We start from the raw sequence: 20,337 nt of genomic DNA, 5'->3' as shown, positions 1-20,337 counted from the left end.
AAGGGAAGGCGAAAGGCTCATTCTTTGGCCAATCTGTGGGAGCTGATTGTATGCCTCGCACTCCCTTGGGGCTGAAGACTTAGACACTAATGTAGCCTGCTCATAATGCTTTGCATTTCCTTCCAGACTTCTAGCCAATGTTCAGAGGATTTTTCCCCCTTTCCTCTTTCTTTCGTGTTTTTTTTTTTCCTGGTGGGGGTTTGTGTGGAGGGAGAGGTGTTGTTTTATGTTTTCCATTCAGAGTCTCACATAATCTGGGCTGGCTTTGAACTTGCTATGTGGCAGAGGAAGGCTTGAACCTCTAATCCTCCTGAATCTGCTTCCCAAATGCTGAGGGTAGCACCAAGCCACTGCTGAGCTATGTGTGCTTTGGATTTGTAGGTTAATTGGATCAGTTTTCAATGGAAGATAGCAAGTTTTTCATAAAATAGATTTTAATCTTTTATAAGAATTTATTATAGAAGAGGCACATATTTGTTGTAGGAAAAGAAATATGGAAGTTATCACCATAAAAAATAAAACTCTATCATACTTATCACTAATCAATCTTGGAGCAAACAGCCAGACAGTTTGCTCTCTTATATAAATAAAGTGATTTTGATATTACATATGCATTTTCTATATTTATTACTTTACATGTGTATATGTGTGAATATATACATACCACTTTCTGTATGTATCTATATGTAGATATACCTTCTATAGATATTCAGAAAGAAAAGAGTTAAAGGACTTTATATATCATTTACGTACATATGTGTTTGGACACATACATTGCACACATACGTATAAGACTAGACCGTAATTTATCTCTTCTACACTTTGTTCATTCACTTATAAATGCAGAAGAATAGAAACTCCAGATGTCTAGACAATAAACTGGTAGTAACTGTTATCTTCTTTCCTCTGGCAAGTCGATTACTAGGAAAACGTGAGGGAAAAGATTTGTTTTTCATTTTATACTGTTTTAATGCCCTTTGAATATTTTAAACAAATACACTTAAAATTCAAGATAGACATATAGTTAGTGCTTCCAAGGCCACTGTTATTGGAGAAGTCCTACAAGCAAATGACAATATAGATAAATGTAAGAATGCTACAAAGAATCTATAAAGTGTTATAGAAGCGGGAAACACACTGCAAAGGACTGTGCCTGGGGTTTGGGAAGACCTTGTGAAAATGGCGTCACTCTAGTTAGTTCTTGCAGAGTAGGAGGGGGGATCCGGAATGGTGGACAAGGTTGGGTAGATGAATAGCTCCTAGTCTCAAGGCTCAGAAGTCCAAAGAGCTTCAGGGCCAATGGAGGGAGACCAGGATCTTGAGAAGCTCCCATCCTCTCTGAAGTCAGCCTCTTGAGCTTCAGCTCACTGAGCCTGGATCTGGACTTCCAGCCTCCAGAATGAGCAGAGTGTGACTTTATTTTCAGACTTCAAGCTTGTGTAATTTGTTACAGCAGCCACGGGAAACCAATACAGGGAGCAAAGCTGTACTACTCGTGCGGAGACAGCAGGGACGAGTAAGTATGTGGCTTCAAGCTGAGGAGTGAGGGCATTAAATTGCATTTTTAAAAGGTAACAGATGGTGAATTTTAGAATGCAGTGAAATGGCAGGAAACAGAAGTGAAGGAGTTACAAGAGGAACCCATTTAAACGGTGTTCTTATTGATATAATAACGATACAGATTTACAAGTACAGCATGATATGTTGAATGATGCATATTATGTATATGCATGATGTATGTTTGATGTAATAATCAAAGCGAGGTGATTAGCATATCCATCACCTTAAATTTTGATCACTTATGATGAATATACTCAAATATTCACTTCTAACCACTTAGAATGTGACAACATTGTAGTTAACTACATTCACCCAACTGTGCAGTACATAACTGAACTAAACCCTTGCTATCTATTACAGCACACCATATATGAGCTTCTAACTCCCTCCCCTTCCCCTTTACTTTCTCCAATCTGAATCATTGCTACAGCAATTGATATTGTAACGTCAACCTTGAGGGAATACAAAATAGGAGACCTGAGTTGAGAACGTATCTAGGTAGTGAAGAGGTTAGAACTTCATACTGGTTTAATGCAAAGAATAAAAAGAACAAAAACTCTTCACTTTAAATCTTGTGCCATACATGGTTTGAGAATCTAGGGGCTCCAGGGAACACAGGTGTTGGTCACTGGAGTTCCTGGAAAAGATGCATGCAGAAATCTTAAACACTAAGTATCAATGAAGTCCTGATTCTTGGAGGAGAGGAAAGATTTGGGGTGGTAGTTGAGGAAGACTCAGATGGAAATCACCCAACATCAGTGAAGAAGGAAGGAACAGTAAAGATGAAAGGGGCGGGAGACATGGCTCAGGGGTTAAGAACATTTGTTGCACTTTCAGAAGACTCCAGTTCAGTTCCTGGCTTGCAAATTGGGTGGCTCACAACCACCAGTAACTCCTGCTCTAGAGGAACTGGTACTTTCCCTTTGTCTCCATGGGCACTATGACACTAGCACACCTGTTCTCTCTCTCTCTCTCTCTCTCTCACACACACACACACACACACAGGAGAGAGAGAGATATTAAATCTTGCAAAAAATGAAAGCATTGCATCCTTATAATAGATGTAAATGATTTTTTCAAAGGAGTAAGGGCAAAGGTTTGAAAATAGAGGTGAAGAACATAGGAAGGGAACATGAACAGAACAGCAATGGCAACATCGTGTGACGAGAGGATTTTTAAGGAGTGACATGATGATAGAAAGTCTATAGATAAGATAGATGGAGAGTCATAGACTAAATGCCAGTGACACTCTGATTAAAAAGTCCTTGATTTTCTCCTCTAGTGCTGTTAAAAAGCAATCAGAGGAGTGAAATGGAGTCAATGAGAGGCAGCAGAGACATGGTACAGACTCTTAAGAAATGTATTGAGAATGTGTTTAAAGTAAACAGTTGTAAAAAGGCTCATGTTTGTGAGAACATGAGTTTGCAAAGACTTAACGTTGGGATGAGAGAATTTGGTGGCCAAAATATGGTAAAGAATTAACAAAGGCACAATTGGTGAATCATGGGGTGAGGAGAAACAGGACAGCTGAGAGCCCAGAGCAGGCAGAGAGGTTACTGTGAGATGGAAGAAATTCCTGTTTTCTGGATTCAAGGGTAAAGGGTGATGAAAGGAGACACAAGTAACTTTAGAGATTGACGTACAGGGACACAGATGACCCAGAAATTCTATTTCTAATTGTGTTATTTTTGTGAGAAAGGAAAAATAAAGGGGGTTAGGTGTAGAGAAAGAGAGAAATCAATCAAATCTAAGCTTAGATATAAGAAACGGAAGTATATTTTTTCATAAGTTTCCAAAAGAGTCATGTAGAGGTAATTAATCCAAAATGCCAAACCACACAGTGGTATCATGAGAAGTAAAAAAATAAACTATTGAATGGAATGCTGCCCTCTAAAGATCTGGCTTAAACCATGCCCCTCTGAGTTTTTTGTCAGTCATGTGCAGCTAAAGCTGCATACCCTCAATGATGCCTACAGAAAAGTCTGTATAAGAAGGGCTTTTGCACCAGTTAGTACCCCCCACCCCCTATCATCACTGGCCACAACAGCAAGAAACAGTCATCAACAAATGATTGTGTTTTAGAGTTAAAGGAGATCAGTGCCCAAATTTAAAATGGAGAACAAACACAAACAACCAAATCGTTGAATCCTATAGTTTACAGAGAAGTCTCAAGAATGGGGGTGGCGGGGTGAGTATGGGCAGTGGTCACTCGTGACTTCTTACAAGTCAGGCACAGCTAAGGCAAACTAAAATGATTGAATACCCTTTAAAAGTTAGACAAGGGAGAAGTTAGATAAGTCATATTTCAGAGAACTAAAGTCAACACTTGGATTGTGGCAATGGTGGATGCCCAGTGGCAGAGAGGCTTCCCATCAAAGGAAAGCAGGGCACAGTGCCGAGGCTATGACGGATTTCCCTTCTGGGCTCAGTATTTCTCTTTGAGGACAGTACTGTCCTTGGAGAGAAGCAACATGTAGAATCAGGAGCTTTGGGGAAAGGTCAGATGTTTGTCTCCCAGAAATCTCAGGCCTTGACAACCACCACACTCCTGTCAAGCAGGAATAGCTGAGGGCTCAGCCCTGTGATTCAGTCGCTGGACTCTGGAATGGAGACTTCAGAGAGCTTTGGCAGCTAGAACTGTTCTTAACTATAGTCCCTTATAGTACACAGTTCTTCCAGCAAACTGGTTTCAGAACACTGTTCAGATTCCAAAGTTTGAGAAACCTGTTGTCATGTTTTGTGATGTAGGAGGATTCTGTCTCAGGAGATTATTTTTACAGCCACAGTAGCCCAGTGATTAATCTTTTGGTCCTGGGAGAAAGATGCCAGTCAGAAGAGAAGCTATAACACTTCTACATCCTGTTGAGGAAAGCAAATGGGTTTGTATGGAGTTCACAGAAACCAGCACATTCAAGCCACAGCCCTGATTGCCCTTTGCTAGTACTGCCGATACAGGAGTGTCCCTAGTCTCACAGGAAGTCTTGATCCATGACTTAAGATACCCCATTTCTTGAATTTTGTTCTGTCAGTTCAAGACTTCCATGTTAGCAGCTCACAAGTCCATAACTAGCTCCCATCAGAACATCCTGCAGATCGGCTCAGGAGGAAGTCCAAGAATGGCAATGCTAAATCAGTCTTGATATGATTATAAATACTTAGGACAGCATCACTACTGTACAACAAAGTGACTTCAGAAGGTTTGAAAGTTTTCAGGGTCACATTTACTGGCCGTTCACTTGCTGTTCAGATAGCAGGGACCAGGTTTATTTTTAAACCTGTCATCCAACACTAAGACATTTCTTCACAACACAAATCAATAGGGAAAATGGAAAATAAACCGAAATGTAGTGCAAGAATGAACGAGAAGGGGCCTAGTATGTCATTCCTGTGAGAGGTTAAGAGGCAGTGTGTTGGGGTTGTGGTGGGTAAATGGACTGGAACATTCTCCCTCTTTTCTCCTTCTTCACAGCAGCAGAATGGATGGTGGCTGTCAACTGTTAGTGGACTCTATAGTAACCAACATAGTGAACATATGGTTATGAGTCCATCCGCCTCATCTAATATCCTCATTTCAAGGTTTGATCTTTAGCAAACTGACCTTAGAAATTTTGCAGATAAGCAATGACCTTAAAAATTTTGCATATAAGCCCACAGAATTGAGGGCAATCTGAATTAGTCCTTTTCCTATGGAGCCTTTATGTGTGGCCAGCCATACAGACTGTATGTGGGCGGATAGGACCGGCACAGGTGTAAAATTTGCCACGGGGCAGGCCACTCACCTTTACTGATGTCTTCATATTCCAGCCAGAGTCTCCGCTGGACTTGCTTGTTTGGGTACCATATAGAACAGGATTCCTCAAAGCCGTAGACAGCTTCCTGGATGTAATGGTTTCCAAACTGATCCAACAAAGCCACAAAATCTGCACGAGATGTAGCCCCATCCAAGGAGTGAAGAGCATTGCTGAAGGCTATGGGAGAAAGTCACCCGAGAGTAAATAAGTCTGGGACTCACCCGTTAGGTACATGGATTCCTAGGCAACCTGGACCCAAGTGGGACCCTGGAACCTCAAGGGTGTGTTTGAGAACTAGATAGGAATAGCATGCATTTCTGTTTAACTGAAATAAATATTCCTCTTCCCAAATAGGTGTCTTTTCAAGTATGTTGGTTAATTTTAGGCAAGTTAAGCAGAGGAGGGTAAATCCTGACTCCTGCAACCATTAAGTAAATGGGTTTTGTATCCCCTAAAACTGCAGTTCATGACATTAAGCCAATTTAGTCAGTTGAATTAATAGCATTTTAAAAATAGAAAGAGAATAGTTTAGTCTAAAATAGAAACATACATACCAGCAAGGAGCATTTCACATCATAACACGAAGCATTATTTTATGATATATTTGTTGTGTGGATATGGGTGTGGATGAAGCACAGAGTCATAAAATAAAATAAAATATTCTTTGGGTAGAGACTGTGATAGCTAATATTGATTGTCAACTTGAGAGTATCTGAAATCATCTAGGTAGTGAATTTCTGAGCATATGTCTGAAGGAGTTTTAGATTAGGTCAGTTAAGGTGTGTCCTGGTTGGAGTTTGTTAACTTGACATAGATCTAGATATATTGAAGAAAAAGGAGGAATATTGAAGAAATGTCTCCATAAGATTTGCCTGTAAGCGAGTCTGTTGAGCATTTTTTAGAAGTAATGATTGATGTGGAACGACCTAGCCCACTGTGGGTGATGTCAAACCTTGGCAGATGGGCTTCAGTTGTATAAGAAAATAATCTGAGAAAGTCATCAAGGAGCAAGCAAGTAAGCAGCATTTCTCCAGTTTCTGCTTCAATTCCTGCTTGGAGTTCCTGCTTCAGATTCCTTCAGTGGTGTAGCAGTAATGAGAAAGTGTAAGATCAAATAAGCCCTGTCCTCCTGAGGTTGATTTTGGTTATTGTGTTTTATCACAGTAAAAGAACAACAGAGACAAGGTGGGAGGACCCACCCTAGCTCTGGGTGGTACAAATTGCATGGGCTGGGTTTCTGGACAGAAAACAAAGGGAAGGCAAGCTGAACACCTGCATTCATCTCTCTCTCTGCTTCCTAAGAGCAGACACGGTGTGACCAGGTGTCATCAGATCCTGCCACCATGCCTTCTCTAACATGGCAGTGACCCCAAATATACCCATCCTGAAGATAATTGTATCCTGTGTTTTCTGTCGTATCAGTGAAAAACTAAAGAATACAGGAACCAAAAAAAGTTTGCAAAAGATTTGACATTTTCTGAAGAAAAGACCATGGGAGAATATAGGTTAAAAAGATCACCTATATTTAACATATGCTTATACTTTATTTTACAAAAACCGAATATATAAGAATTGGGAATGATGAACAGCAGCAGAACTCTGTATGTCTCTTCTCTCTTCACCCCAGCCAATTCTGTTTGTAGTTTCTGTTTTTCTTTAACAGCATCATGGGAGAAAATGGTCTGTAATAAACAATCCAACTCAATAGCAACTCTGTTGCTTTCTATAGTAATAACCTTATCTGGCTGGCTGTATCCATCGCTTCTTTCTAAACATCCTTTTTAATTATATGGTTGTTTTTTCTTTTTTTTTTCTTTTTTTTAAATATTTTTTATTATTACGTATTTTCCTCAATTACATTTAGAATGCTATCCCAAAAGTCCCCCATACCCTCCCCGCCCCCCACTTCCTTACCCACCCATTCCCATTTTTTGGCCCTGGCATTCCCCTGTACTGGGGCATATAAAGTTTGCATGTCCAATGGGCCTCTCTTTCCAGTGATGGCTGACTAGGCCATCTTTTGATACATATGCAGCTAGAGTCAAGAGCTCAGGGGTACTGGTTAGTTCATAATGTTGTTGCACCTACAGGGTTGCAGATCTCTTTAGCTCCTTGGATACTTTCCCTAGCTCCTCCATTGGGGGCCCTGTGCTCCATCCAATAGCTGACTGTGAGCATCTACTTATGTGTTTGCTAGGCCCCAGACTAGTCTCACAAGAGATAGCTACATCTGGGTCCTTTCAGCAAAATCTTGCTAGTGTATGCAATGGTGTCATTGTTTGGAGGCTAATTATGGGATGGATCTCTGGATATGGCAGTCTCTAGATGGTTTTTCAATCATAATTATTTTTGGTTGTTTGATTTGGTTTTTTGTTTTTGAGATAGGGTTTCTCTGTGTAGTCCTGGATGTCCAGGATCTCACTCTGAAGACCAGACTGTCCTAGATCTTAGAGATCCACCCGTCTCTGCATCCCAAGTGGTGAGATTAAAAGTATGCACCATATTGCCCAGCTTTCATCATAATTCTTAATGGTCAGTTATCTTCCTTCTATTGACCCTGAGACTCCACCTTCCTTCTGCTGCCTCCAAGACCCTTACTAAGCTGAGAAGTCACCATTCCTTATTAGATACAGTATAGCTGCATGCTTATATGTCGTTTCATTCTATGTAATAGATGTAACACATATTACTACATGTAGTTATAGACAGATTTCTCTGTTGCTTTCTATAATAATCGTTCTATTATATTTTAGGAAATGCCTCATTTACTATCTCTTTCTTTTCACTTCCTTCCAGCTACTTGTTTTTCTGGGGGCAAGGGGCATCACATGAAATCTTTTAATCCTGGTTTTGATCTTTCAAATGTTTATTCTGACAATTATGAAAAGCCTGCTTTATAAAAATACTCTCCTCACACTTCATAACCCCAGGAAAAATGACATTTTCATTGGTTCCAGCCTTGCCAATTCAATAGTATAAGATACACCTTGCAACTTCATCTGTGCTTAGGAAATAATAGCATTCTATCCATTTGCCCTGAAGAGTCAATCTGAGTGCATTGGTTGCAAGTCTCATGGAGTCAGTTGTGTGTTGAGCTACTTCTAAGCTGGCTGATTCCTTTGGAAAGAAATTCCAAAGCCTGGGGGTAGGCCTGCTGTAGTGCTCACCCTGCGAGATGGCTGCTTGGTTGAGTTTGATGTGGTACATCACAGACCGAACCTTCCAGTGCTGCAGCACCGGGTATCCAGACACTTCACTGAAGTTCACCATCCCTGGGGACAGAAGAGACAGAAGGTCAGTGTGTGAGGCTGACTCACAAGCCCCAGGTTGAAAAGCATGACCCCGTTCAATTACGCTAAGGATGTAATGGTGAGAAAATTATGAAGGGCTCTTTGATGAAGAGACTTTCTAGGAGAGTAGTCGGTCATAACATCCATCCTCTATTGAACTCTTGATCTCTGCTGGGCACTTTGCATATGTTAAGCCATTTGATCCTTCTTCTATAGGTGTTATTATCTATACCTGCCAAATGAAGACCTCAAGACCCTGAGAGGGAGTTTATATAAAGTACCCAGGACACTAGGTTAAATCAGGGTGGGTCCCAGATGTGCCTGAACCTAGGTCCAGACTCCTTATTCATTCTATTGTAATATCTAAACAATAAGTTAATATTTGATTCCACACTTATTGTAATGCCAGATTCATAGTCTCTTTTTTAAAAATGCAGTAATTGACTCAGTTCGTGTATCTGTAACATCGATTTTTCTGTCTCATTTAATTGATTAATATTTGGTATTTACACTTTAATTATTCTGAGGCTGATTATGCTTATTTCCCCTTTACCAGAAAGGACAGTGCCCAGGTAACTAAGTCATCAAAGGGTAGTGGCAGCCAAATACCAAGCACCATCCATGTGCCAAGCAATAGGCTATGTCGTTAAGGTGCCCACTACCTATGAGAAGATCCAGGTCCTGAGAAGCTAAGTCTGTTGCCCAAGACCTCTCAACCTATGCCTCTTTAGGGCCTTTACATGTTATCAATGGTGTGCTCTTCCTTAAGAGCTGAGAGAAAGAGTTCTCCAATTTGAATTTTAGTGGCTACTAAAAATATACTATCCTACAGAAACAAAATGATTGGGCCAAAGGAAATAAAATAATGCCTTCCTAATTTTATTTACCAAAAAAAAAAAAAAAAAAACCAAAACAAACCATTTAGCTTCATTTCTGTGCCTGTCATCTGATATATATATCAATCTCACATGTATACTTACATGTGTGCATACATGTACACATATACAAATGAGTACTTCAAGTGTACATGATACATAGACTGTGTATGCACAAGGATGTCAATGAAACAGACATGTGCAGTCAATTTTTCAGCCATTTTGGCTTATGCTGCTTGAAACTAAATCAACTAACATAATACCTAAACCAAATGGAGAGTGGGCAGGATTAATTAGCTGCTTGTCAACTCTGATCAAATTAGGTGAGTAATTACCAACTTTCCATTTATGTGTGATTCAGATGGGAATAATTATTGGTAAAAGGAAGAAAGGTCAAGAAAAGTTGCTTAGTGAAGCAACTGCTTAAATTTTCTCTCAGGTAATCAAAAAGAAGTTTCATGCAATGAAGAGAAGATTTTTGTGTTCTCTTTTGAATGTTCATCTTTCAAAGCATGAAGCTTTTTGACGACATTCAAATGAATACAAACTTTGGCTTTTCACCTTCACATTAACTTCAAAAGCAGACAAATGGAATTTGAACTTAACAAATGTAAGACTTCATTACTTTAAAGGTACAATTCATTAACACGGAAAATATGTGTGCAGTGCCGAGCCATTTAATACAGTGTCCATATCAGAACAGCCACTCTGTTGCTGTCTGATAATGCCTATGTATAAAACACACCAAGCCTAACACACCAAGATCTTCAACAATGGAGGGTAGAGCCCTTTAACTGAACTGTGTCCTGGTAGAAAAAGATAAACAAGAAACCAGGTGGCCTGGCCTTCAGGCTATTAGTGTTGCTGCAGCTGGATGTTTCAGAATGACAATTACTTTGATGTTTGTCACATTTCTTTCTCACAACCCAAGTAGCTTCTGTCTGGCTACTTGGCTGTGGGACATTGCAGTTCCCAGATGTTTAATCTGCAAAGACAGAGGTCTGGCTGAAATGAATTCTGGTTTCCTTTGTAGTTCTGTGGTTTCATGTAGCTGTACATATGATGTTAGGCAAATGTTCTTGACAGTGTTCTGTTTTTAGATCCAAAGTGGGTATTTATCTCATTTGCTAGACAGGTAGGCGGCCAGAGCAGAATAAAATTATGAGCATAAAACAATTTGGGAGAGAATAAAGCAACATGTGCAAGCATGTCCCTGTGACACTGTCACCTTTCTCCCCCACCCCACCTCTCGCTCCACCATCAAGTTTACATATGTAGACTTGACATTTCTTAACGCATACATTGCTGTGACTTTATAGACTTCATCCTAGAACAACACAGAGGATTTAAGAATAAGTATGAGGCATGGATGTTTGGAGATAGAGATGATAGTCTCCCACCTCTACCCAAGATGAGCCAAGTAGACTTGGTTACCTAACTGTTGTGGATGGGCCTGATACAGTTCTTGTGAACCAATCTCCTAATGAATAAAGGAAGTCAGCGGGGTGAGTAGGAGGGACTTCCGGGTTGGATGAAGGAAGAGAAGAAGCAGGAGAGAGTTAGGTCTTTTGGATGGGGATAGCATGAGGACAAGATGTAATTACGAGTGTCTCTTGGTTTCAATGGCAGATCTGTCAGGATTCGACAGTGGAGGATTTAGAATTAGTAAGGCTTACAAGTTAGGATTTTAGCTCTTGTGCCCAGTGATTGAGTTATCATTGTTTCTGAACTAAGTCTGTGTTGCATCTTCCTTCACGTGGCAGCTTTTCTGGGTTTAAGAGGGAAAGGTACAGTGGCAAAGCGAGGGTTTGCCTGAGGTACACCACAAAGGTCATGGGAGTTTGGCGTGGTAACGACCTACCAGTGAGTTGGGTGTAGACATTTTGAAGCTCTGAGTCAGAGTCTCCACGACATAAAAACAGGTCGACCATTGCCCGACAGTGCATGGCTAGGCAGCCCACAGGAACCGAGAGCCAGCATGACCACCAGGAATGTGTTGGTTCGATTTTTATTATTTCCCACCACACTTAACTGCTAACCAGAATTCCAGTGGCTATGCTCAGACTCCACTGTCATCAGGAAAGCAGCCACATAACTGTTAATGCTTGGGAGATGTCTGTCTATGCCTACTCACAAATAATTCATCCCATAGTGGAAAAGGAAGAATAACTTATGTATTTTCTAGCTGAGTCATGTCTTTCTTTCTCAGAGTGTCCTTGACGTGCAGTCAGGTTTATTTTACTATCATTTTTGGAATGCTTTTATACTAAATGGATTTTTTTTTCAAATAAAGTATCTGACTACATTTTCTTGAGAATGGTATTATTTTTATTTTACATATTTTAACCTATGCTTGAGGAAATCGTTACTGAACATACAGGGTATAATCTGAAAAGGGAAGTGGAGGAAAGAGAAGTGAAAAGAGAGAGGGGAAAGGAAGGAACCAGAGAGACGGACAGAGGAAGAGAGAGGAGGGTAAGGGAAAGAGTATACAAATGGACACAAAACAACAACGCAGAAGCAGAACTCTACCCCAGATCTATAGCAACTGCTTAGAAAACTATGACTCATGTCTCTATGACTATGTCTCTACTGACTCATCCAGGGAGCAAACCTAAAGCCCCCAAGCTAGTTCTGTGGAAAGCCAGACCTTCCCTACCATATGACCTCAGAGGCGTAATAATCATTCCTGTAACAATTTCATTCAAACCCCAAGGATCTCATGAATGACTGATTATCTAATGCATCCCCCAGGACCATGGCAGAGGTTCCAGTCGGTTCACCTTCAGTTTCCCCATGTCAACAGCTGTCAATCACACTGCTGAGCTTCCCCTTCCTCATCACGAAAGTTTTCCACTTTCCTTCCGACTGACGAGGCTGTGCCAAAGCATACATGAGAGCTGCCATGTTCCTTGCTAGTGCCGGCCCAGAATAAACAGCAGTTACTGTTTGGTACCACTTGATTGGCCTTTCTTTATTTCCATGTAACGTATGACAATGGAAAGGCCCGGGAAGCTTAGAGTGCTTAACTGTTATTCTGAAGAAGCCAACAAAGATTTATAAATCAGTATTGCCAGTGTTATTTAATAACTCTGCCAGATGGACTGTGGGCAAAGGATTCTCTAATTAAACAGGATTGGGAATTGCTGGGTTAAATAAAGTGAAAGGGGTTTCTTGCCTGCAGGCTTACTCTACTAAGGTGATGTAAATTATTGAAGGGAGGATACCTCATGCAGATTTCTGAACAAATTTGAAGTCAGAGCTGGTTTATGAAAAAAAAAAAAACTTTGATTTTCTTCATGAAAAAAAAAAAAACAGCAAAAAAACATGCTTAGAAATGCTGAGACAGAAGACTCTGAAGATCACTTTAGCTTTAAAACCCTCCAAGCTTGGAGGTTTGTGAGGATTATGACCCATAACAACACAGAGTGTGACAGAAAGATTCACTGTATCACCGCATGAAAAGCTATCACTAAACTGTTGCCAGAACTAGCCAGAGACTATGGAAGGTATTGGGTCAGCCATCTCTTTAATTAATCCTTCTAGTTGTTCTGGGCTTTAAAACCACAAGGGAAAGAGCTCACTCTTTGCTTGTAACACAGAAAGGTGTGCCCTTGGTCTAACTAGTTCTGCTTAACAAAAATAGGTTAAAAACTGGATAGAAAAGCAGCCAGATCGTGAACTGTACATTTCCCCCTGTGATTTCCACTCCCTCTTCCTTGGAGCCATGCAGATTAAAGGGGTCTCAACTTCTTTCTTTCTTTCTTTCTTTTTAAAAAAAAAAAAAAAAAAACTCTAGTAAGCCATGTGAAGAGAGGTTCAAGAACACACCGGTAAATATAATCCTGTTGTGCTAAGAATGTAATTTGAAGTTTTTCCTTATCTAGAAGGTATGGATTCAAATACAGGTGCTTCTGATGTTTCTCAGCTCTATTCCACTCAATCCTTCTGAAAGGCTGCTGGTATCATCCTAAGCTGCCCTGGGTATCCTCCTAGCTTGGTAGTTGCAGAGCAATCTTCTCTTCCAAAATTAATCATAAACTTCAGGGGAGGGGTGTGTGTGGCTCCTGGTGAATCTTTAAACAAGTAGTTTATTGTTAGCATGAAACTTGCCCTGTTTGTAGATAGCAGCCCCCAAACCTCTTTTACACAAAAACACAAAAACACACAAACACAAACACACACACACACACACACACACACACAGAGAGAGAGAGAGAGAGAGAGAGAGAGAGAGAGAGAGAGAGAGAGAGAGAGAGAAGGGTTTCTCAGTAAATAAATGGAACGTGATGCCAGAGACCTACACCTTTTAACACTCCTGAGGCTACATGTCAGTATCATAAGGGCTCTCTGACTTTCTCTCTCTCTCTCTCTCTCTCTCTCTCTCTCTCTCTCTCTGTGTGTGTGTGTGTGTGTGTGTGTGTGTGTGTGGTGTTTGTATGTGTATATATATGTAGTCAGTCTCCCATGGGCAAATGACTTTTTATTTTGAAGATATTTCTTGAAGGTTCAGTACATATCTACTTCTTATTATTATTTATTTTATGTTGCTTACTTTCCTACTGTAGGGAAGACATGTAACAGGCATGGCCAACTTTTTTACATTGAGACATGACATTGTTGAGACATAATGTTATCATCTACAACGGAGTGAAAATAAAGAAGAAGAAAGGAAGCAGAAAAATAAAAAAGGAAAAAGGAAAGGAAGAAAGAAAAAGAGAGAGACAAAGAAAGAAGGAAAGAAAGAAAGAAAGAAAGAAAGAAAGCAAAAATCACCAAAATATCTCATAGTGTTTTAAGTAAGTTTACCATTTTATGCTAGGACACTTATCACTGTATATAGACACAGGTTGTTTATACATGCTGAACAGTAGTTTTCATTGGTACACTATTTAGTTAATAAATACAGATGTCATCTGTGTTAGGAACAATTTTGTTAGTGTTAGTCCATCATGTCAATTCTATGAGGAAGATAGTGTTTTAATCCACATTTTTAAGGGTAAAAGAAACCTAAGCAGAGAGAAGCTAAGTCACTTGCCCTGAACTTAGACCTGTGAGGAGCAGATCTCAGTTGTCAGGCTCCAGAGTGCATGCTAATGATTTCTATGCTTCATTGCCTCCGGATGAACGACCTCTAATCCCTGGTTTCTGCTGAAGGCTCAACCATTCTTTAGAAAGTGGAGGAAAAGAGGCAGACAGTAGAGAATAAGGAAGGCAAGATAAATAAGGCAGAGGGATAATGAAGAAACAAGCATAATAAACAAAATTGAGTGCATGCATATTGTTCTAGCAAGTGATGCTACATCTCAAGTCACTGATTTTCTATAGTTCATGGGACACCTGAAGTCCTTTCTTAGCTCAAAGAGTATCTATTTAGAACCTACAACCTGGAAAGGAACATTATACCCTTTGGGCCATGCCTCTGCTAATCAAGCTATGTCTCTGTCTCTTATAGGCTGAGAGAAGAAACTGGAATTGAAGAACAGAGAGGCAGGTTTTACTGTCTCCTTCACTCGATGAAGGATCAAGAGACCTTCATGTAACACAGCCAGATTCAAACACAGGGTCACTGGATAACAAAACTCTACAAGTCTCTGTCTTATCTCACTGCTCCATAAGTTCTTTGCAGGGAACTCAACTGAACTATTAACGCACATTTAGGATAGATGCAATCCATCTTCTCCCTGCCTCCATGACCTACATACCTCGAACAAACAAAACCTTTGAATGCATATGCCTCCACTATGACATAGTTTATGATGAGTTACTATAGAATTTAGCAAGAAAAGATATTGTCACAGATATTTTAGCAATAATATGAGAATATTGACAATTTTACTGACAACCCTAATAATGTTTGATTTTATAATGCATAAGCCTCCATTATGACATTTTCTTCTGACAAATTCCTATAGAATTTAGCAAGAAAAGATATTGTCACAGGTATTTTTCAGCAATTATATAGGAATATTGACAATTTTTCTGACAATCTTAGTAACCTTTGATTTTATAATGCATATGCCTCCATTACGACATTCTTTTCTCATGAATTCCTATAGAATTTAGCAAGAAAAGATATTGTCACAGGCATTTTGTAGCAATTATATGAGAATATTGACAATTTTACTGATGATTAATCCTAATAATGTTCGATTTTATAACCAATCATTTATCATGTTTCAATGAAATGACTGGCTTAGAAACAAACATGAGCATCATTAAGATAGTGGTGTGATTTTAAGAAACTATAGACATCTGTCTGGGTTTGGCTAAGAAAGTGAATGAACACTTACCAGTCAAGAAGTCAGGGTCTGGGGTGGGCTCTGAGATTTCCTCTAGGCACTGATTCTCCAGTGGGACAGAGGCAACCACAAGACCATCCGGCAGTTGCTGGTCTAAACCACGAGCAAAGTTGTTCTGTCTAGAAACAGAGCAGACCTTTGCTTTCTGAGTGTCCATGTTACCCCTCAGCATGCAGTCTGTATTTCAACACACAGTTGTAAAAAGTCTTTCTTTACCAAAAGTCATGCCTCACGCTGAGACTCACTTGGTAATCATGACATGACTTACTTTGTCATATGAATAAGGAAGGTAGGGGGTTAGGGGGCAGAGATGAGAGGCAAATCAGCTGAAAATCTTTATTGGCAGAACAGAGAATATTTCCCTCCACCAGAGTGTTTGCCTCTGACTCCCTCTTTACAAGATATCAACACTCATGGTTACATCTGTAGACTACAGAGAAGACTCAGGCAATCACAAGATCAATTCTGATATCACACTTTTTGCCCTGGCAAATCAATGCCATTGATGAAAGCAGAAAAAAAAAAAAACTTGTAAAATCTCCTGTTCAAAAGAGAAACAGGAACCATCTTGAAAATTGCTTCCAATGTGTTACCAAGGGTTTCCAAGGCTTAGTTTGCTACCAAGTTGTGTTTCATGTTAAAATATTGACATCATCGTCAACATCTGATAGCCAGAATATGCCTATGGGTTCTAAGAAAATTCAAAAAGCTCCCAAAAGAACAAGCACAGGAGTCAGTTGGCCAAATGAAGAATCTGTAACACATTTTCTAAATAAATGGTTCAAATATTTTGTCTCCAGGAGTGCTTTATAATTTTCAAAATAACTAAATGTCCTAAATACTTAATCATAATCATCAATGTCAATATTTACCATGTTAAAAATTAAAAGAAATTTTAATAATTAGCTCATATAAAATTGCTAATAAGCCCATTCAATATTAACCTGTTTTATGGGAAAGAGGGGAATGATATTATTTTATATTTTATATGTCTTACTTAATAGACAACAACTGGATTCTTACAACTGAATCCAACTTATTACAACATGGTATTTTAGTTGTCAAATATGAAGGAAATTTAGTTCTCTAATGGGTGGTGCCTAAGTGCTCCCTGAAGAGGTTCAGTGATGGCCAAGAATCCTTTGAGCAGACTCTGAGGACTGCTGTTCTAGACTTGCTTAAGTCAGGTCTTAATATTTGGAGGTAGATTAGTTCTGGGACAGCCAGGGCTGTACAGAGAAACCCTGTCTCAAAAACAAACAAACAAACAAAATATTTGGAGGTAGAATGGAACTTGAACATTTTGGTGTGGCTTCTACATGAAGTCTTGAAGGTAAGATTTCTTTTAAGGTTTTTTGATGCACCCAGAAGGAGCATGTTTCTTGGGTTCTTGAATGAAGAGTGTAGATGTGGACAGGATTGTGGGCAAGAACACTATCTGCATCTTTAGGTATATCACATTCACTTTTATGACTAGAATAAGGCTCTTCAAAAAGGAAGACAAATCAACACCCCTGAAAAACAGCTTTATGCATATGAAGTTCACCTGAATGTTCCTTTTAGCACCTGTCCAGTGGCTACTTCCTTGGACTGGTTGTTGTAGCCAAAGAACATTTCTCCAAAGAGAGTCTGGTTCATGGGAACCTCTCTGCTTTCCCCACAGTCACCTCCCTCTGGGCAGGTCTCAGTGACAAGTTGGCAAGAGCGTCCATCCACACCAAGCTTGTAGTCTTCGATACACCTAATAGGATAGAGAGCTCAAGGTAAGGAAGTATGCATCATTGACTCATCAGGACAAAAGCAATGCAGCAAATTGGGAAGCAATTCCTTTGGAAAGATACTGGATGGCTCCAGACCAGGGATAATCCAATTGGATCTTGGTCCTTTCAAACTCAGGTTCTTAAATCTATAAATTGAGGTTCTTGCCATCATGGTAACATCAATCATTTTACTTTTTTTTCCTAGAAGATAGGTCTTTTAGGACTCAGGAGCTATCCTTCTAATTTCTGAATCAAATTTAAGAATTAAAGGAGATCAGCTTATAAATCGATTGACATACTTGAGCATAAGGTAAGCCTGCGTTTTTTCACAAGCACATTCAGTGGAGCTTTGGCAATTGTTTGTAGGGTAATTAGGCAGCAAAAGAGTGACACCGTGCTTAAGGAATTAATAACTCTGTAAACTGCTCCTGTGGCAAGTCAACTAAGAAATGAGGAAGATTTATGATCTCCTAGCTGTATTCTGTTTGAATGCATACAAACAAATCAGCAACTCATACCAACCCCTTTCCATTCAGCACTGAAATTCTGAAGTAAATAGATGCCAGGACTACTGTGTGCTCCATAAACCAACAACTGCCTCCTGGGTGGTTGCTTTTCACATCGTATTGCTCTAATTGGAACGTAATACTAATTTGGTAATCATGGGTCAGTGACTTGTAAGTCATTAATTGGACTTTATTTGTAATTATGTTATAAGTAAGATACATGTGTTAACTCAAGTAGACTCAGTTCTTTAATAAGGCTGTCATTGTTTAAAAGAATTATGCCCCTCCATTGAAATAGAGCAAATTTAAATTTTTAAGACAAATATGATGGTGAGCACACCATTTCTCACTATCTGGAGTAATTGTGATAAATTAAAAAAAAAAATCCAGTCCTTTATAGCGGAACAAAGGGTCATAGTTTCAAGAAGTAAGACACAATACTGTAACAATGCTGTCCTTAACTGGGCAACTCTGGGCCAGTTGATTAATCTTTCGTGAGACTTTGTTTTCAAAACTGCAAGGAAGGTGTGGGAAGTAGCTGTTGTACTGGGTATTGAGGAAATTAATTCATATATTCAACATATAGAACTTAGACCATGCTAAATGTGCAGCTAGTGCTGGCTAAAGGTTGCTATTTTTATTAGCAGAGGTGCAAATGAGGACCACAGGCAAGCAGCCTTCACTGCTAATTCATGCCATTTCCCATTTATACCGTTGAATTAACCAGTGTGAATGGGATTCTTTAATTGTAAGTGCATGTGAATTTCTTTCTCTACAAGAACCTTAAGTCAGGACTTATCTGGCAGCCAGGTAATATATGGGCCTTGGGCAACACCATTCAACATGTGCCTAATTCTGACTAAAACCTGAAAGTCCAATGAGAATCTATGGCTTTTGTCCAGGAGACAGATATGACTTGAGGCTCACAAAGGACAGATTCCACATGTCAGAGTAGGTCTTGGAGGAGATCTTGAAATGGCTCCTTCTTCTAGCCAAATCAGCCAGAGTCTGGGTGATGGGCCAGGGTAAAGCTGCCTAATTCCAACTGTCTGTCCCTTCCATATGGCCCCACTTCTCATTCTTCTGTCTAAGTATTGCATGGTAAACTTCTTGAGAAGGTAGGCCAATCTGGGCATCCTGTCGTCACCCTTGTGTCTAACACGTACATAGGCTCTCTGTACAATCAGGTGGTGAAATGAGTGTACAGTAAATAAAAAGAGATGCAGCTTCCGCCGAGTCTGCTTCCATTAATTGAAGTGGGTCAATCTTAATGGTAACATTACAGAGAACATTAAAGTTTAGAGCAAGCTTCTATTTATGGAATGGGATTTTACGAGAAACTACATACACAAATTGCTCAATTGCAAAGAAATGAGATAAAATACAATAAAACAACATTGCAACTGCACTGGAAACCTTCTCACGGGTTACACAGCAGGCATCGGCTTTTAGCAAACCCCTAACATAGTTTTATGACTATAAACATTGATTTTCATCGCAAGCTTATTAGATGGTGAGATTCTTGAGGACGCAAACCTAAATACTACTTTCGTCCGCAGCCTAGTGGTCAGTGTGGTGTATAGCATGCAGCAAGCACCCAGAGGACTTGGCAGCAACAGGATGGGGTGGGGGAGTGGAGCATAGTAGTAGGGAGTGGGGGAAGGGAGGAAAGAAGGGACGAGCAATCTATGGACATAGCAGAATTGGCTAAATCTTTATTTACTTGATAAATATAACATGAAAATGACTTCAACTATAATTTCACTCAGCAATACAAATTTAAATTTTGAGAAAACTGCAGTGCTTTTAAAAAGTCAGAAAGGACCTGAATTCTGCTCCTAATCTTCCCGTTTACTGACTTTCCAGTCTTGAGGGAGATCGTTTATTTCACCAGGCATCTTTTTCTCGCCTGTGAAATGGAATGTTATCGCCCAGGCTGTTCCCTCACGGGGATGGGGGAGAGAGCTGATCACAGGAAGAGCATTATATCCTGAGGGATTAATAACTTTGCAGAAGGAGGGCGGGATATGTAAAATGCCGGGGCTTTGAGAAGCAGCATTTGAAGTTCCCATTCTTCGAAAACCACTCCTCCGCCTTTGATAATCTACTAGATTCACATAATCTTTCTCTCAAGTGTTGGACCACGGGAACAGTTTCTGCCACAAAACGTATTATTGACGTAGCTCCTTTAAGGCATAGCTCGGGACATCTTTGCTTAATTAAGCAATGATTTATGTAAACCATGTGGTTAAT

The 20,337-nt window shown here is 39.8% G+C and overlaps 1 protein-coding gene across 4 annotated transcripts in view; it reads right to left on the bottom strand.

The window, feature by feature from the left end:
* Positions 1-20,337, bottom strand: part of Astn1 (astrotactin 1) — a 329,685-nt gene that overhangs the window by 73,913 nt on the left and 235,435 nt on the right. For all 4 annotated transcript variants that reach the window (XM_011238739.3, XM_011238740.2, NM_001205204.1 and 1 more), the window contains exons 13-16: positions 17,365-17,559; positions 15,810-15,937; positions 8,519-8,623; positions 5,340-5,528 (exon numbers count right to left, since the gene is read on the bottom strand). In XM_011238739.3, coding sequence (XP_011237041.1) covers positions 5,340-5,528; positions 8,519-8,623; positions 15,810-15,937; positions 17,365-17,559 — 617 coding nt within the window. The remainder of the gene's footprint in view (positions 1-5,339; positions 5,529-8,518; positions 8,624-15,809; positions 15,938-17,364; positions 17,560-20,337) is intronic.

Source organism: Mus musculus, chromosome 1 (assembly GCF_000001635.26).
Source record: "Mus musculus strain C57BL/6J chromosome 1, GRCm38.p6 C57BL/6J".
Lineage (NCBI taxonomy): Eukaryota > Metazoa > Chordata > Mammalia > Rodentia > Muridae > Mus > Mus musculus.
This window is presented reverse-complemented; position numbering and strand designations above follow the sequence as displayed.